The sequence below is a fragment of the Carassius gibelio genome, chromosome B2, assembly GCF_023724105.1.
Source record: "Carassius gibelio isolate Cgi1373 ecotype wild population from Czech Republic chromosome B2, carGib1.2-hapl.c, whole genome shotgun sequence".
Taxonomy (NCBI): Eukaryota; Metazoa; Chordata; class Actinopteri; order Cypriniformes; family Cyprinidae; genus Carassius; species Carassius gibelio.
In genome coordinates, this window is record NC_068397.1 from 11767961 (window position 1) to 11788001 (window position 20041).

General features: G+C 35.7%; 2 protein-coding genes across 5 annotated transcripts in view; one reads left to right on the plus strand and one right to left on the minus strand.

Annotated features, from left to right (window-relative positions):
* Nucleotides 1-10805, plus strand: part of ssbp3a (single stranded DNA binding protein 3a) — a 33812-nt gene extending 23007 nt beyond the window's left edge. The window contains exons 5-18 of one of the 4 annotated variants that reach the window (XM_052547847.1): nucleotides 3207-3281; nucleotides 5059-5133; nucleotides 5323-5382; nucleotides 5469-5523; nucleotides 5675-5748; nucleotides 6623-6708; nucleotides 7838-7886; nucleotides 7969-8004; nucleotides 8086-8152; nucleotides 8281-8351; nucleotides 8464-8533; nucleotides 8665-8693; nucleotides 9305-9406; nucleotides 9483-10805. In XM_052547847.1, the coding sequence (XP_052403807.1) occupies nucleotides 3207-3281; nucleotides 5059-5133; nucleotides 5323-5382; nucleotides 5469-5523; nucleotides 5675-5748; nucleotides 6623-6708; nucleotides 7838-7886; nucleotides 7969-8004; nucleotides 8086-8152; nucleotides 8281-8351; nucleotides 8464-8533; nucleotides 8665-8693; nucleotides 9305-9406; nucleotides 9483-9512 (879 nt within the window). In that variant the 3' untranslated portion in view covers nucleotides 9513-10805. The remainder of the gene's footprint in view (nucleotides 1-3206; nucleotides 3282-5058; nucleotides 5134-5322; nucleotides 5383-5468; nucleotides 5524-5674; nucleotides 5749-6622; nucleotides 6709-7837; nucleotides 7887-7968; nucleotides 8005-8085; nucleotides 8153-8280; nucleotides 8352-8463; nucleotides 8534-8664; nucleotides 8694-9304; nucleotides 9407-9482) is intronic. The other 3 variants (XM_052547848.1, XM_052547849.1, XM_052547850.1) reach the window with 3 other exon arrangements.
* Nucleotides 10806-10896: 91 nt separating this feature from the next.
* Nucleotides 10897-17823, minus strand: mrpl37 (mitochondrial ribosomal protein L37). The gene is made up of 7 exons (XM_052547851.1): nucleotides 17063-17823; nucleotides 16711-16894; nucleotides 14092-14207; nucleotides 12858-13043; nucleotides 12515-12666; nucleotides 11836-12039; nucleotides 10897-11071 (listed from the first exon to the last, which is right to left on the minus strand). The coding sequence occupies exons 1-7, from the start codon at nucleotides 17445-17447 to the stop codon at nucleotides 10994-10996; spliced, it is 1305 nt and encodes a 434-aa protein (XP_052403811.1). The 5' UTR covers nucleotides 17448-17823; the 3' UTR covers nucleotides 10897-10993.
* Between the last annotated feature and the right edge of the window lie 2218 nt (nucleotides 17824-20041).

Here is a 20041-nt window from a genome sequence, read left to right on the forward strand (position 1 = left end):
AATTCGTCATCACTTGTTCTCAGTCTTTCACTGAGGGAACTCTGGGTGGGGGAACAGCTGGTCATTCTTTTCCTAGGTCAGCATGTGAAAGCTGATTACAACAAAGGTCAGGGCTTAAGAGACTTAAGACGGGTGAGGCGACATCTTACAAAGAAATCCCTTTAAGCAGATCATCTTGATACAGCTGCTTCAATTGGACAGTGTATATAATGCTGAACACTTCAAAATAAAGTCACATTTATGCTTTATAGCACACTGCTGTATCGAGCCTTCATCTTTTGGGAGTCTAACCAGCAAATTAATATCATTTATTGAGACACATCATATATTACAACAATTTTCTGTGATGTGCACAAAACAAGTCATGTTTCCAACCCAGATTCATTCAAAAATATGCATCTACCTACATTTTTACAAAACTGGCCTATACATACAATGTGCTGCAAATTCCAGCTAAAATGAACACTAATCAAATTATGATTTCAAATTATGATTAATAGGCAGATTATCAAAGACTAAATTTTCAAATGGTTACATGCAGAATACTACAGTTTGTTATCACCTAAAACACAACTCCGGGTACAACTCCCGTGAAACATGGGTTTGACAAAAAGTTCAAAGTTGTTTAAAAGCAAAGTAAAAAGAGAAGCTGAACATGTTTTTTTACTGCCACTCACTGGACATTTCACTTTTGAAACTACAGCACAACATGTAATAAGCAATGTAATGCAAAACTGTATTTTTCATGTGCATGGGTTGCACTGTTTCTGGCCATCTTATCAAGGTCCTCAGAGAGTCACTTAATCACCTCTGAGAGAACAGACAGACTATGCATGAGCAGATATATCTCTCTACATCCTCATGTGGGACTGTCTAAACACTTACATGTATTGCTCTAGCAACAGTTTATCAACACTTCACAATCCTCTCAGACCCCTGAATTAGGCCAGAGGGACATAATTGAGGACATTTCCTCAGCAGTCCAAACTAATCTCCTTTGTGAACACTGTTGTTCTCTCCATGACCAAATACCACAAACAGAGATTAACTGACTAGATTAAAGTGTTAGTTCATCGAAAAATCATAATTATGTTATTAATAACTCACCTTCATGTTGTTCCAAACCCGTGAGACCTCTGTTTATCTTCGGAACACAGTTTAAGATATTTTAGATTTAGTCAGAGAGCTCTCAGTCCCTCCATTGAAACTGTGTGTACGGTATACTGTCCATGTCCAGAAAGGTAGGAAAAACATCATCAAAGTAGTCCATGTGACATCAGAGGGTCAGTTAGAATTTTTTGAAGCATCGAAAGTACATTTAGGTCCAAAAATAGCAAAAACTAAGACTTCAATCATCATTGTCTTCTCTTCGGTGTCTGTTGTGAGAGAGTTCAAAACCAAGCAGTTTGTGAAATCTGGTTCACGAACGAATCATTCGATGTAACCGGATCTTTTTGAACCAGTTCACCAAATTGAACTGAATCTTTTTAAATGGTTCGCATCTCCAATATGCATTAATCCACAAATGACTTAAGCTGTTAACTTTTTTAATATGGCTGACACTCCCATGTGTGATTCAGCGTGAAGCAGACTGACACACAGAGCATCTGAACTGAACTGACTCTTTCGGTGAATGATTCTGAACTGATTCTGTGCTAATATTATGAGCGCGGGTAAACCGAGGCTTGAATGAAGGGCAATCATCACCACTGACGCCATTACGTCGAGCGCAAATAAACCGGTGAACCGTTTTCTTCAACTGGTTTATTGAATCGAACTGCCCGTAAGAACTACTGGTGATTCGAAAACCGATGAGTCAATCTTTTGTTTATTATCTGGCTCTGTCTCTGTTCATCTTCAGTTCTCTCTTCACAGCAGTTCAGTCAGTGTACTGTTTGAGTACATGAATTACAATTAAAAAATTGGTTTGTTTTAACTGCGAGGGAGTGTCAGCCACATTAAAAAAGTTAACAGCTTAAGTCATTTGTGGATTAATGCATATTGGAGACGCAAACCATTTAAAACGATTCAGTTAGATTTGGTGAACTGGTTCAAAAAGATCCGGTTACATTGAATGATTTGTTCACGAACCGGATTTCACAAACTGCTTTGTTTTGAACTCTCTCACAACAGACACCGAAGAGAAGACAATGATGAATGAAGTCGTAGTTTTTGCTTTTTTTGGACCAAAATGTATTTTCGATGTTTAAAAAAAATCTAACTGACCCTCTGATGTCACATGGACTACTTTGATGATGTTTTTCTTACCTTTCTAGACATGGACAGTATACCGTACACACAGTTTCAATGGAGGGACTGAGAGCTCTCTGACTAAATCTAAAATATCTTAAACAGTGTTCCAAAGATAAAGGGAGGTCTCACTGGTTTGGATCGACATGAGGGTGAGTTATTAATAACATAATTATGATTTTTCAATGAACTAACCCTTTAACAAACTCCAAAAGAGTCTAGACATAAAATAGCATTAGGTTGGACGAGTGATGGATCTGTGGATCAATACCCAAATCCAGCAGAGACCAACACGAGACAGCAAGTCTGTTGATGAGAAGCATATTTATTCCTCAAAGACTAGAAAATTCAATATTTACCCACAATCAAGTTCTGGAGAAAACTGCCTGAAAGAAAAAGCATTTCAATGGATTGTGTCGATAAAGAACAATACTGCTAAACCAGAAAAGGGCATATAGCAAAGTCATATAAGTAGAGAGTAACTGAAACTTTATGACTTTACTATGTCTAAAAAAGGTTGTCCAAAATGTAGCTTTTGGCTTTTTCTGGCCAAATGACATCCAACTAGACAGAAGAAAACAACAGTAAAATCTTTAGTTGTTTAGTTCACATGCAACAAAGGGGTCTACGCAAAGAATTATATACAGAAAACACCAAAGTCATATGTAGAACAATTGTATGACGTTTTAGAGAAATAACTCTAAAACAAAGCATAATATACAGTTGTACTTGGGGATAGCACAAATAAATTAAGAAATCAGTATTAATTAGGCCTAATATTTATTATTTATTATAAAATCATCTTTTGTAACATTATAAATCCCTGATTAATGTAATGCATTCTTGATAAATTGAAGTGTAAATGGCTTTACTAATTTCTTACTGACTCAAAACTAGTAGTAGTGTATGTATTAATTTCCATCGTTCGTATATATTTTTTTCTCTTCTCATTACAGAGTGCTGCTGCAGCACCCAGTCCAGTCCTAGGCAACATGCCTCCAGGTGACAGCATGCCCCCCGGATTCTTCCAGGTGGGTCATTCCTCCTCACCCTCTCCATAAACCATCCATAACAATCTAACTGCAAGCCCTCAGGTGTACAGACATGTGCCGCTGGTTCACAGAGAAACCATTATGCCACGGTCTCTGGTCATCTGCCAAGCTGGGTGTCTGCGGGGAACCAGTCTGATTGCAACCATTAGCTGCTAATGGCAGGCGGGGTTATGTGCATTCTCTACTCTGAGAGTGGGCTCGTTGTTGCCCTGCTGAGTAGCACTAAATGTGTTGGTGGGATGTACCTTCAGCAGTGGAGTTAACACTTTATCACTCAGAAGCTTTCTGAGAGGGTGACTCATCATAATACCATAAGGAGCTGTAGGAAAATATTTATGGATGAAAAGATGTTTATAATTATATTTTCGAAGGAAGCATATGGAGAAATCTTTGTCGGAGCAGATGGAGTCATGACCCTCCAAGAGCTTTTGTGGGAATGCAGCATGGCACAGATTCTCAGATACTGAGAGCTGCAGAACATAGTACTGGTTTATGCAAGTCCTGAAACGCATCAGTGGATATGCAGAAACATTTTGAACAGTTGGGTGTCTTTGGTCTTAACCCCATTGCCCTCTAGTGGTGATATGGATGATGATTTGTAAAACGTACTTAATTATTATTTAATATTTAAATTAAAAAATTAAAACCTGATGAATAATTTTGATGTAAATTAATAGAAAAAAGATATTATGTGTTATATGAGGGGAAAAGCTTTAAGATATATTCTATGAAGATATATTCTGAAGAAATATTCTATAGAAAATTACTGCATAAAATTAATATAAAAAATAAGGTTCTAGACCTTAAATACTGTGATGATTCGCAGAACTATGATTCACATAATCAACCAATCAAAAAACAAAATCGATCAAAAATTACTTCAACCACACTGGTGTAATTGAAAGAAGTCTCTTATGCTCACTGTGGCTGCATGTATTCAATAAAAATACAACAATGTTGTAACATATTATTAAATTTTAAAATAATAGTTTTTTAATTTAAATATATAGTTTAAAATTATATTTTTTTTAGATGTAAGGCTGAATTTTTAGCGGCCATAAAGTTCTCCAGTGTCACATGATCCTTCAGAAATCATTTTAATATTCTGATTTGGTGCTCAAGAAACATCTTCTTATAATTTTCAATGTTGAGAACAGCTGTGCTGCTTAATATTTTTGTGTAAACCTTGATGCAATTTTCTCAGGATTCTTTGATCAGTAAAAAGTCCGAAAGGACACCATTTATTTGAAATAGAAATCTTTTGTACTGCTATAATCGTATTTACTGTCACTTTGGATTAAATGGGTTCTTACTGAATAGAAGTTTTAATGTCTTTTAAAAAAATCTTACTGACCACAAACGTTTGTATGGTATTGTACATCTTAAACATATGTAAATGAAACTTTGCTTAAAACTCAAAGAAAATGGGGGAAAAAAATGCAACTAGCAATGAGATTTGTCATGGATGGATGGACGGATAGTTAGATTTATGTATATACATTATGCATTATGTACATATGTGCTTACTGTGTTGGTACACTACTTGATGTCCAAATTAAATCTGGATTTTGAAGCAAAACAACTTTAAAATGAAGAGTGACATCAGCTCAAACTATCTTTTGCCTTTGGCTCTGTTCTCTTCATCTGCACCTGTCGCTTTCACCTGTCATGTCTTTGACTTTGTGCTGTCTTTTACTTGGCATTTTGCTGCTGATACTATGGCAACCTTCTCTTCCTCCCACTACCTTCTCTGCAGGGACCACCTGGTTCCCAACCCTCCCCTCACACTCAGCTACCTCCCAACTCTAACATGATGGGGGTGCATGGACAGGTAACAGCGCACATATCTATGAACATGTTCTCTCGGTTTATATGGCTATGCATGTTATCTGCACACATCCTGAAATGCTTTCCTAAAATATTCTGTTTTCTATCCTCCTCTCTCATTCAGCTTTTGTATTGGTTACATGCTGTTCAATTTTTTTTTTAACTATGTGTTACTGTATGTTCCCATATCCAGCCTTTTATGTCGCCTCGCTATGCTGGAGGACCTCGGCCACTCATCAGAATGGGTATCCCGGTAAGTCAAATTAAAATGTTTTAAAATAACTGTGTTTCTTAACTTTGACTTATTTAAGCTCTTGACTGTCTCTGTTTTTTTTTTAGCCTCCAGGTGGGCAGCCTTTACCTCCGAATATGATGGACCCTACACGACCAACAGGTAAGAAACTAATGGGATCAGTGTTTGTTAATGGTGAAAGTCCCTTATTTATTTTAAAACTAGACTTCAAATTCAATTTAGCATTGTCACTTAATTATGTAGTACAAGTACAAGTCTGTTAAATTTTAAAATTGTGTTATTATTTGGTCAGGCCACCCAAATCTGGCACCAATGCAGAGAATGAATGCTCCTCGAGGAATGGGCCCGATGGGACCGGGACCACAGGTCTGGCTGGCATTTATACTGTCCTAAAGCTCAACTTCACAACATTTCACATTCATGAAAATCTGAGTATCTTTGCCTTAGACTCCATCAATTAGTTTTGCTAACTTCTAGGTCTGGACATTATAGCTAAAACAATTGTATATCAATGTAATTTACCTCAGTATTTAATCTACATCTTATACACATACTGCATACAAATCTTATTAAAAAAATTAATCGTTTTATTAAGCAAAGAAGCAAGAATGACAATAAATGTATAATGTTACAAAAGATTCCTATTTCAAATAAATGCTGTTGTTTTAAATTTTCTATTCATCCAGAGCATCCTGAAAACATTTTCCACAAATATATTAGCAACACAACTGTTTTTAACCCTGATAATCATAAGAAATGTTTCTTGAGCACCAACTCAGCATATCAGAATTATTTGTGAGGAATAATGTGAAACTGAATACTAAAGTAATGGCTGATAATAATTCAGCTTTTCATCACAGAAATAAATTGTTTTAAAATATATTAAAATGCAGCCAAGGTGAGGATAAGAAAATGCACTACTGTTAAAACACAAATAAATGAATAATTACATACATGCATACATGAATACATGATAAAAATGGTATATGTTTATACTTTTCTTTTATATGCACTAATACTAAAGTTACAAAAAACAGTGTCTTAATCTCACAACAATTTTCTTAATGCACCTCTTGTGTTTTTATTCAGTTTTTTTGTATGGCATCCATGTATTCTCAGTCATTGCTACAGCTTTTCAGCCGTATTCAATAAATTATTTTCAGCTTGTTTTCTTCTAAACTAACTGTGTCCATGTTTTCTCAATTCTCATGGTGTCTTCTCGGCGTGCTGGGCATCGTAGTCTGATCCTTGGTTATCATTACAGAGTTATGGAGGAGGAATGAGGCCTCCAAACTCCATGGGCCCTGGAATGCCAGGGGTGAACATGTAAGGACAATCTCAGTCTATTGTATTTGTGGAATTTCACATTATGTCAGGCTGGTCAGGATGTTCAAACAAACAGTAATGTTTTGATAGCACCCAAAGACCCCAGGAGAATTCATTTATAGATTACTCTTTTATGTCATCTCAGCATAAAAAAATTACGAAGGTTTTTTTTTACCCTGTAAAGCCTGACATGAAATAATAGTCTGAAGGTAACACTTAATATAATATAATATAATAACTTTCATTAATAAATCATCAACAAATATTATATAATCTTTAATTAAGCATTACTTAATATATATAAACTTCAGTGTTTACTTATTTACATTTACTTCACATTTATTTATTTGCTAGGTAAAAATTGATAGTCTGAATGCACTGTAAGTTGCTTTGGATAAAAGCATCTGCTAAATGCATAAATTTAATTTAAATTTAAATTTAATTGACAAATGTTGTGAAAATATAGCTTATAGGCACTTCACAAACTATTCATGTGAATATATTCATTAGGTCATAATCACAATATGTAAAGGTCATATATTTGGTCTTTGTTTTTGGTGTTGACTTGTACTATTTGCACATCTTAAATCATTTATTAATAATTCATTAATGATTTTACAGTACTCAGTCTAGGAAACTATTCATCAATTGTAAATGTTTATAAACATTTACTAATCATTAGCAAAATGTATCCCAAATGACTGGAATTCACCCTATTTTTACATTATTTATTACCATAATCAGTTGTTCATGTTTTTGCAGTTTACCTAATAAAAACCAGTTTTCACAGCAAAAAATTATACTAGAAGGCCTTTTATTTGCTAAAAAAGTATCAACTATAAATCAGACGAAGACATTTAGTAGATACATGTAGTAGATTGTTTTTCAGAGCAGTTTTGATAATGTTAAAAATTTTTGTGCTGGATATTTGACTGTGACCTTTCAAGATAAATCATTTAATTTTGAAGTGTTGCTTTAATACATAAATGGCAATATTTTAACTCCACAGAACATTTTCAAATATATTTAATTCAATTCTTGAGCGTTCAGTGTGATCTTACATGCAAGAGACTTCTTTGATGTTCTTAGCAGAGTTAAAATATAGAAACTGCTCTGTTTCTTTGTGCAGGGGAGCAGGAGCAGGCAGACCATGGCCTAATCCTAATAACGGAAATGCGGTAAGATACTTCAGAAAATTTAGCTGATGCTATTAGTGGGGGAATTTGTGATTTTCTGATAAATAACCTTTTGGCTTCACAGATACCATATTCCTCATCATCCCCAGGGACATATGTGGTAATTAACCATTTCCTTTTCCTTCTTTTATTTTGTTGTCTGTTTTGAAAAAAAAAAATGGTTGTAGTTCTGCTTTCACAGGGTCCTGCAGGAGGAGCAGGAGGTGGTGGATGTCCTCCGGGAACACCCATCATGCCAAGTCCAGCAGGTAATGGCTTCTCACATTTCTGTCTTCTGGCCCTTTGCCATAGAAATGTTGCCTGACTAGGGGATGTGAGAATAGAGTTTTCATGGTGACTTTTTAAAAAGCATACACCTCCACCTCTGTGTTCACAGACTCCACTAACTCGGGTGAAAACCTCTACACATTGATAAACTCAGTACCACCAGGAGGAAACCGATCTAATGTGAGTTACTCCACTTCTCTGCTGTCTTTATTGTCATATGGTGTTCATGTTTATTTTTTTTTACTCTGTCTTAATTTCCCTATAAATGCTGTCTTGACGTGTGTGTTTGTAGTTTCCTATGGGTCCTGGGTCAGATGGCTCAATGGGAGGTTTGGAACCACATCACATGAATGGCTCACTGGGTAAAACACCATTCATCATAGCAACTACATAAATTGTTGAAAACATATTTTACCCTTGCAGTTAGTTAGATAAATGAACATCATGTGATATGCATATTATGATTGTTGATTAATTTTTACTTTTCTCACAGGTTCGGGTGACATAGATGGACTCCCAAAGGTATTATTAAACCTATTATTTAGACAAATTGTTTCTTTTGAAATATTGTGAAAAGTAGCAGTTAGAATCCAAAATGAAGTTTACTGAAGGATTTTGGATAGGATGACTTTAAAATATCAAAACATTTATCTAGAGTTCATTTTTCTTAAACTAGAAAACTTAAACCTGAATATTAACTTAAATAATCTCAACTTTAAAAAAGTTAATTATAAGCTTTATAATGGTTAAAAAGTTAACTGTTACAATTGGAATAATAAATGTTTCCATTTATCATAGAAAACCTGGAAATATCAGGGAAATTGAAATTTGTGATTTTCAAATTGGGCAAGATCGGGACAAATCATAGTCTTGGAAATTTCTATGTAGAACAAAATTTCCATAAAATTATTAAACAACACTGGTAAGAATGATTTCTGAAGGATCATGTGACACTGAAGACTGGAGTAATTACTGCTGGAAATTCAATCTTAGTAATGATGGCTTTCAGATATGTTACATGCCTTTAATTACACATTTTATCCTCAGTAGTGTTTCATCCAATATAAATATCAGTTAACTAAAGAATACTGCTGAATGACATCTTGATGGGGTTTATTTCTTTCCAATCTCAGAACTCTCCTACTAATGTAAGCAGCATGAGTAACCCACCAGGAACGCCACGAGATGACAGTGATCTAGGTGGAAGTTTCCTACACTCTTTCCAAAATGAAAACGTTAGTGCCAACACATAAACATTTGACTTAATGGATTTTGGCAGGCCTGTATAAATGAACTTTTCTCTTTCTTCAGTACTCACCGACAATGACAATGAGCATGTGAAGGATGAGCTCCGGTACCAAGACAGCAAGGACCAACCTCACCAAGAACCAGAGTGAGTCTAACCTCACACATCTATAGGAACCAAATCCTACCGCACCTCTGGATGAGGTGGATGCTTCTCATTTCAGCACGGATAGTGGAAGGACCTGTCTGAGATGAGAGCGCCATCATTTTAAACCACCCTAATATTTTCAAATAACTTTAAAAAGAAGCCCACACACACCAAGACAACATAAATTTGCTTCATTTTTTTAAGTGGATCTCAAAATTTCAGGACCATGACAACATTTACACTGTCCTTCTTGTATTTCTTCAGCGAGGATGTGTAGCATGTGTGTAACATTCCATTAGAGTATTTTAGGATCTAATCTCTGATATTTTAAAAAGCCTCAAAACAGGTTTATCACTCTATAATGGCTTTCTTGATAATTGCTTAATCCCAAGGAACACCGTTGGCTACAGTGGATTTGATACGCTCCAATGCGAATGACAAAAAAAAAGTAACTACTACTCCTGTTCAATGTTATATTTTATAACAATGGATTTTACTGCTGAAGCCTTTTATTGAGCATATTGTGGGACATTTTTCCAGTTTTCCATGGCACACTCAGAAGATGACTTGAAATTAAGTGTTTTTGGGTGGGAGTTTGGTCAAACACTGCATCTTTTCTCACTGGCTCCCTTTTCATTTTCCTTTGTGCTGTTGTATGGTGTTTTGACCCATTGATGTTTGCCTTTAGTCGAAATTAAAAACGTGCCGAAAACACCAAAAAGACTTAGCCAAGATAGCATGCCCTCTCACGTTAAACTGCTTTTATTTCTTTTCTTTTTTGAGATGTGTAAATATTTGTATTAACATAAATTCAACATCTGAGTCGAACTGAACACGTTTCATAGACATGGTGAACAGAAATGGAATACTGAGTCCCTGAATAAAGGTGGTGTCTATATTCAGAAGTAAAAATTCTTGTGTGACCACCACACTAAGGTGTTTACAAGTTCCTGAGTTTCTGTGGGGGGATGTGGTTAGCCACTGTGAGGATGATTAGCTGTCCTTCCTATCTCCCAGTTAAGTGACCAAGCTTAAAAAACATTGTTTAAACACTTTTTTTTTTGCTGAGTTTATATATTTTTAAGAACTTTCTCTTCCCTACTTTGTCTTAATATTGTGGCGCCTTACTTGACCTGTTACATCATGTTTTTAGCCTTAACTGTATGTATTATGTTCCTTGGAATACACAATGAAATGACTTGTGTAATTTTTATGATTAAATTATTTTTTTGTTCATACTATTTCAAGTCTCATCTCTTCTGCAAGTAAATATTTATAATAACGAATGTTTCTGTAAATATTAGTTAAAAGACATTGAAATGAACAGTCATGTTTAGTCTCAACTGCCAACATTTTATTCAGTTATTTATTTTTTCAATTATGAGAGTTTGACATTTTTATATAATTCTGCAAAGGTGCTTTGGTCTGTTCACACTGCTCCATGTAAGTAGAGTGCTAGGAACTTCTTGAAGGTGTCAGGCTGATATCCTGACAAACCAGCAGGGACCTATAATGAAGAGCATAACATGTTCAGTCGACAAAACAAACAACAATGACAAAACTTGACACCACCTTCTTATATATCACAACTCTGTTAATGTAGTTCTAATTTGTTCAGCACAGAATTCCAAGTATTGTACAGCCGTTTCTGAGCAAGCAACGTTTCCTTGTAAGCAAAAAATAAAAGTGTGGCATTCTGCACTGCACAATTCATCTGAGATGGTGAAAACAAATGCAAATACATACGTTTACCCACATTTAATATCAAACACTAAATTTAGGAACCCTGCTATTAAATAATGTTTAAATGTTTGTTGGACAGGGCATACACTACTGATTTTTTAAAATATTTTTGACTGACCTTTTGCTTACCCATGCTGAATTTATTTGATTAAACAAACAAAAAAACTATTATACAATAAAATTGTGATGTAATATTGTTATTACATTTGAAAGGTGTTTTTTTTTTTTTTATGTATATGTTTTCAAAGCTGAATTTTTAGCAGCCATTACTCCAGTCTCTAGTGTAACATGATCCTTCCAGAAATAATTATAATATGATTTGGTGCTCAAGAAACACTTCTCTATTAACAAGGTAAAAATTGCAGCATTTATTTAAATTAAAACAAATTTGGTAACAATATTAATGCCTTTCCTGTAACAATTTAATGCACTATTTATATATAAAAGTATTAATTTCTTAAAAAAAAATTAATAATAATTTTAGTGCCAAATCTCGATAGAGTTAATTTATCTGAATGAACTCTTTACCTGCACAACTTTCTTCTTGATAAGAGGCTTGACCTTGGCAAACTCATAGAGAGGCTGGTCCTCGTCCACCCACACCAGATTCTTCACTCCACTGTCAGACTGCAGGTCAGTCGTGTTGAGCTGAAACACCACGAACTGGAAGAGACGACCGTTAGTGGCCACGCTCTGCACCACGATGGGCTTCTCCAGGACACTGGGCTCCTTCTGCAAAAAGGTAAGAGAACATCTGTAAACTACTTATTTGCTTTATATCATTTCTGACAAACTCAACTGAACATGCAGAGTACAGAAGTAAGTAAATATTTAACACGTCATCAAGATAAAGAATGATCATTGTTGATAATCTTGTTTATTTCTACTTGCCAATATAGGAAAACAAAGGAACAAACACCACTTATTTATCTACATACATTTTGCACTAAATACCATTTGGACATTTTTTACTGATGTCCAGTTTGAACGGATTCACAACAATTAGCAGTATATACAGCCTTGTTTAAGACCAAGTAAAAATTGTATTTAATATCTTTGTGGAAACCATGATAGTTTAAGGTATATATATATATTAGTATTAATTAATAAGTATTAATTTCTTAACAAAAACAAAGCAGCAATGTACATTGTGTTGCCAAGCCCTTATCAATAGTTCTAATCAGTTTTAAAGATGAAAGGATCTTACCCCATACAAGGCTTGTGCTCGAGCCAGTGCATTTCCAAAGGTGAACATTACCATTTTAGCACGGAGCTGTTCAGGAAGGAGTTTTGGGGCATTTCCCATCTCCATCAGGAAAAGAGTGTGGGCATGAGGGTAAGGATAGTCCTCTCTGAATCCTGGCAGCAGGGAAATAAGCAATTAATTAAATACTAATAAATGTGTAAATGATTTCAAATTAAACATGCTAAAAGTCACTTTTAATTACAAAAATACTGACTGATTGACCACTGCAATAAATGACTTTCAGTCGTTGTTGTTGTTTTTCGGGATTTTGCCGTGAGTGATTGTCAATGAATCAGTGGCTGACCTGTATCGTTCTTCTCCTGGTAAACATGTGTGTTCTGAAGGTCAATGGTGGGCGCAATGGGGTAGAAGGTCTCCAAAGCCTGATCAGCAGTGCTCTGGATCTGCTCCTGTCCAGCCAACACCGGTAAAGGAGTCATGGAGTTCAACAGCCACCCATTCTGACCTCTGACCTGAAACACGTCCTCTCCTAGAAACAGAAGTGGTTAAATAAAGCATTTTTGGTCTAAATACAGCTTCGTTCAAAAGAAAAAACTATATACACATATACATACATACATACACACACACATATATTAAACACAGAAATATATGCAAGAATAACTAATTCATTCTACGTCCAATTTGGATACTACAACATTTTGAATAAAGCTTTTTTTATTATTATTATTGATACCTTCATTCAGTGTGTTGGATTGCTCAAAAATGACAGCAAATACATTTATCTTATGAAAGATTTCATATAAATGCTGTTTCTATATCATTAAGAAATTCTGAAATCACTGTTTTCACAAAAAATATTAAATTACACAGATATACTTTCAATATCGATAGTACGTTTCTAGAGCACCAATTCATAATAGAATGATTTCGGAAGAATCATGTGATGTGATACTGAAGACTGGAGTAATAATACTGAAATTCAGCTTTGCCATCACAGGAATATATCAAATTATATATATATATATATATATATATATATATATATATATATATATATATATATATATATATATATATATATATATATATATATATATATATATTTTCCTGATGGAGATGGGAAATGCCCTTTGGAAATGCACTGGCTCGAGCACAAGCCTTGTATGGGGTAAGATCCTTTCATCTTTAAAACTGATTAGAACTATTGATAAGGGCTTGGCAACACAATGTACACTGCTGCTTTGTTTTTGTTAAGAAATTAATACTTATTAATTAATACATATATATATATATATATATATATATATATATATATATATATATATATATATACATACATACATACATACATATATATATAAAATCAAATTATATATAGAAAACATTTATTTCACTTTCTTAATGTTTTCACTGTATTTTTGATCAAATAAATTCAGCCTTGGTGAGCATACAGTATCAAAAAATAATGTGTTTGTGTATATACAGAAACAATATTTTTATATTTATACACAACTAAAAAGAGTATTGTAGCCAGTATAAATCTGGTCTCAAAATGTTGCCCAATATAAACCCACCTCTCCTCCAGGTCGTTGCTAAACTGTATTTCTCAGCAAGAATCCTCTTGGCCAGCTCAGGGTGAGTGACCTGCAGGCCTCCACACAGGTGAAGCAGTCCGTTTAAGAGCGAGGGACTATAGAGCAAAAGAAAATACACATAAAACTCATTTTATTAACTATTTGATGGATGTGAGCATCTCCAATTCACCAAACGCATGTTTCCAAGTGTCATGTCTTTTCGTGTCAATGTCAATATGGCCTTTTCATGCTCGTGGTGTGATGGAGTGTGAGAAAGAAAATGTTAAGGGCCAGCAGTAGTTGGGAGATAAAACAGCCACCAAAGGGCAGATTTTAACCGGGGAGATGAAGAGATATCAAAGATGCTCTTATGAATGGCAGACCTCCCAAGAGCAGTATTAATTAATAAAGGCTTTACAGAGCCGCTGCCTGCTGTGGATGCAGACTGGCCTGTGTTTAATGACCGTCATTAAATTCAAAACACCATCAGAGCGACACGGCCCGGGCCAAATGCCACCTTCCATATTGAAGCTGTTGAGCCAATTATGAAGCGCTGGGTGAGAGGGGACAGTAGCTGGTGTGCACGCTTCATTTAACCATGAGTCTGTTTATGGTACAAAGATGAAGTGAACTGCATGAACTGCACACTGTATGGTATGTTTTTAGTTAGCATTGCTTCCAGCGTAATAAACATGGTACATTGCTTATATATGGATGACCATCTACATAATGTTGTTACACATACCTATCACACTCAATGATTTTTCAATCACAAGAAAAGGGGGGGTGAAATGCTATTTCATGCATACTGAGTTTTTTACACTGTTAAAGAGTTGGATTCCCATGCTAAACATGGAGAAAGTTTCAAAAATTAAGTTGTACGTTTGAAGGAGTATTTTTGTTCCCAAAATACTCCTTCCGGTTTGTCACAAGTTTCGGAAAGTTTTTTTCGAGTATGGCTCTGTGTGACGTTAGATGGAGCGGAATTTCCTTATATGGGTCCCAAGGGCACTTCTGCCGGAAGAGCGCGCGCTCCCGTATAGCGAGGCTGAGCACAGACATTTCACTGATCAGAGCGAGAGCGTCGCGAAAAGTCACAAAAGAAGTGTGTTTTTGGTTGCCAGGGCAAGACAACCCTGCACAGATTACCAAAAAAAAAACAGCATTAAGGGACCAGTGGATGGAGTTTATTTTTACAGAGCATCAACGGAGCTGTGCAAGTGTTTGTGTTTGTTCCCTGCATTTCGAAGATGCTTGTTTTACAAACAAGGACCAGTTTGACGATGGATTTGCGTATAGTTTATTTCTTAAGGATGATGCAATCCCAACGAAAAAGGGTCACGATCGTGTGTTGTAACCGCAGGCGGCGAGTAAAACTGCTTCAAATATCTCTGCCTCCTTGTTAGTGCGTCCCCTCCGATGCCGGAGACCCGGGTTCGAGCCCCGCTCGGAGCGAGTCGTTGCTGCTGCTGCTCTCGTTCAGTTTCAGCCTCGGGATCTGATTCTGGATCATAAATAAACGGCTGAATCTGACTGTAAGCCATGGTTTGTTTTGGATGATGGTTTTTCCCTCACGGTAATGTCACAGACGCTCTCAACGCAAAAGCCTACTGGCGCTCGTGATTCTTTAGCTCCGCCCACACGTCACGCCTCCAGCCAGTCGCGTTTTTCCGGGAAAAATCGGTACAGACTATCTTCCTCTTATGAATATAATAAAACTAAAGACTTTTTGGAGTTATGAAGGATGCAGTACTACTCTATAGGTACTCAAGATTAACAGGATATTGAGTGAAAACGAGCATTTCACCCCCCCTTTAAACATTATTTCACAAAGACACTTGTGGTACTATTTGCAGTAACCAACAGATTTACCCACCAAAAGGAAACTGTGGTTGTTGCTTACATATTGAGCATGTGCAAATTTCCTGTCTAACTGAACAGTTTTTTTTATAGAAGACAAAAGGCAAAAGTCAAACTTGCGAGGGTTTAGTGTTCAGTTCCTAGCATTTTATTTTTGTTAACAGCACAAAAAAACTGCTGTTTTGAAAAGTTACATGCTTGCTTGACGCACAAGGCCAAACCTCTCAAGCATTAAACAAGCACGTTTGAGCTTTTGTTTATCATATTTTAGAGAATATTAAAATATGAATTTTATGTTCTACAAAAGAATGAAAGTCATACAGGTTTGTAATGAAGAGAGAAAACGACAGAATTTCCTTTATTGTTTCAACCAATTAATTTAAGGAAGGATATTTTTAGTTATGAAATAGTTTGCAGTATGCAATAATCTAAAACACAAACATTGTTGGTTTTCAGCAAAAACACGGGCTCAGAAACTTAAATATTAATCAAATTATCAACTCTGAAAACTCTAAACAAGCTCATGAGTTTAATACAAAATTATACAAAAGAGATGGTCAGTGATTATGTGTGTTCTAGTTTTTTGAAAATGAAAAAGAATGAAAGCCTCTCCAGTCATTTTATTATTAATGTGTCATTACTTCATTAATGAAGATCAATTTCTAATTAAGGAATTATGTTTGAGACAAAGCCATTTTTTATTCAAGTATTGTTTCTAGACTACGAAAGTGAGAACAGTAATACAGTCAGGGTACCCACCAGAACCTTTCTCTGGGTGGCCGGTGTTCTGTGGTGTCCCACAGTCTGGAACTTTTAATGGCGTTCTGTACTCTCTCATCTTGATTCTCAATCTGATTGGCTGGATCTTCAGCAAGGGTGAGAATCTGATCAGGGAACCCTTTTATGAGGACGGACTTACTGAGCCAGAGAGCTTGTCGAACACCTACACACAAATCACAATCACACATTATCTGCAGTTATACACGTCAAACCGAAGTTTTAAGCAAATACACAGTATACACACACCCATATATATATATATATATATATATATATATATAACCAAAATATCTGTCTTTCCCATAGAAATGCACAGAAACACTATAAATACCTTCCAGCACATTCGTCCTCTGATGGAAAATGTAACATGGTTTGTCTTTATACAGAGGCATGTCTTCTAATTTAGGGGACTGATAGTGACTCGGTTCTTTCCATCCACGTTCCCAGGGAGGAAACTTCGGCTTTGCCAGTCCAGGGACGAAGTGCATCCTGTCGGCATAAGTGATCGGCTCCAGTCCGGCTATTTCATGGACCACTCGAGGTTTTTTTCTCGGAAGAATCTTCCCATATAAACAAGAGCTGGTGGATAAGCAGCAACGTCCATGAGGAATCATAATGAGGACACTATGAAAGTTTTCTGATTTACGGTTTTGGCTTATTTTAAGAGCCGACGTACTAACTCTTTGTACTGTTGCTTTAAACATTTTTACTAGCATGTATAATAGGTGTCTGAAATTAATATACTAGTCTATGTTCAACAAAACCAAATGATGCTCGTCATTGTGACATTTTGTCGTTGAATTCAGTAGGCGGCCATGATTGTTCGACGTCACGTGGAGAGTCTGTCTTCTTCTGGAAACAATGGACTTGCATGTTAACTGATATTACATATTACTGCCATCTATCGATCATTGCTGATTACTGCATAAACGTACTCGAGTCTATATGCATGCGTTTCCAAAGGCCCGACGAGGGAGTATGGGATGAAATTAGACTCAAAATGATTGATAGATACACGCAAAAATATCAGTGTACTACATCAATTTTATACATGAATCTTACGAACCACAAACAAATGCCTTTCTATTTGATTCGGGATTCAATTATTGTGCAGCGATTTGTACATATAGGGAAAGTGGGGTGAGTTGTGCCAGTTTTTACTCAAAGTGACTTTAAAGTGAGGCCATGACAGTAATATCTTTCACTTTAGAATGTACATATATTTCAGGATGTGGTGCATCCCTGAGAACAATAAATTTGGATCTGAAATAAATTGTTCAAGAAATATAGCTTTTGGGAAAAAAATGGTCTCATGGCACAACTTGCCCCTGGTGCGGGGTAAGTTGTGCCTTTTAGGAGAATATGTTGGGGTAAATTGTGCCAGTGTTTTCTGAAGTAAAACAGAACATTTTAATGTTATGAACTGTAATGCTATATGAAAACAAGACAAATTCAATACAAAATTACAAATGTAAGGTTTATTCAGTTATTGTCACCCTATTAAACTGTTGGAATAAGACATATTTTGTAGTTTTTTGGGAAAACAAATTTAAATACACAATATATGATATTTGTGAATCATTTCAGGCAAAAAGGCTTTGGTAATATATGCCTGACATGCATAGAACACTGTCGGTCAATTATGTAACATATAAGAATAAAGTTGGCTAATTTTTACAAATCCTATTGTGACTTAGGTGACTTAAAAACTGAATAAAACTTCTCTTTAATAACATAGTGCAAACTCAAAATTGAAATCATTGTTAGCTAAATTAAACAAATGACAGGTAAGTCATTCACTGATGAGGCCATCTCCTCACTTCTCCAGATTATCAAGTCGGAATGTAGGTCTAGGTGGTCTGGATTTGGCATACTACTTAACATCCCACTTGTCAATGCTTCAGGGGAATATAAACTAGGGTGTGGGTAGTTTCTTGAGCACATCACGTTCAGGGATAACCCCTTCATTATTTTCTTTAAATGTGTGTGTGTGAGAGAGAGAGAGAGAGAATATGTTATCCTATGATTCATGATTACCTGTCCATCACTTTAGAGATGTTCTCTTATACCTTTTCTTTGTTACTTCTCCTATCTTTTACAACATGTTCCTGGATCAGCATCCTTGAACAACATTCCAATCAACCAATCAGAAATGAGATATCACTTTTCAGAAAATATCTGTTTTAGGCTTATAATCAGGATTAGGAGCTTCTACACCATTGTTAATCAACTATCATTTCCCTCGGATTTTAGGACTAAATTATGGATAGGGTTAGGTCTATATTTTTGGACAATAATGTTGATCCAGGATCATCAGAAGATGTTGATCCATGACTTACTTGACAAAGTCATGGCAACCCTTTTTCTTCTCCCTGAATCTTTTCATAGTCTTCCTGCAAATATTCATCTCCCCCCTGCCACCTGACGTATGGTTTTTCTCTGTTGCATCTGTTTCACTGCTCTGTCCAACTCCACAAGAGCTATTGAAGCTCTGTCGGTCTTCCGTTTATAAGTGCGTGGCATAATGGGTTTTTGTCTAAAATTAAGAATGCCACATAGTTTAAGTGCTAAAATGCAAGATTGCAATGTACAATTACAAATGAATAATATGTTGAAAATAATCACAAGTGGGGGTGAGTTGTGCCACTGGCACAACTTAACCCAGGCCCTTTGGCACAAATCACCCCATACCCATAAGTTAGAAAAACTAGCATGATCCAGCAGTTAAGAGCTAACATCGTGCTAATTATATGGACTCATTGTGTAACATGGTAAAGCACTAAAACGTGTGAAATGTTTTCAGACTTTTCTAGAATTCTTCAGACTCTACAATCAAAAAACCTTGATCATAGAAATTTTACTTTGAAAGGAAAAAAACATTTTTTTAGCTAAATTGTGATTACCTCCCATGCCATGTGTCTCTCTTCTTTGGAGAATGAGTAAAATGGATGGCTTTTTAAAATGATGTGGTCACATGACCAATTTATTCAATGGTTTTCCAGAAACAAGGGGTGGAACTACTTCCCCCCTGGCACAAATCACCCCACTCTGGATTCCTTTTTGCATCAGCAATTTATGATATATTAATGCAGAACAGAACATTTTTATTTGCAAAAATGTCTGTATATGTACAAATCGCTCCACAATCATTTAAACCCGAATCAAACTGAAAGGCATTTGTTTGTGTTGTTCATATAATACATGTATAAAATGTATGTAGTACATTGTTTTGCGTGCATCTATTAATCATTTTGAGTCTAATTTCATCCCATACAGGTTTGGGGCACTCAAAGGACTAAAACAAATCATT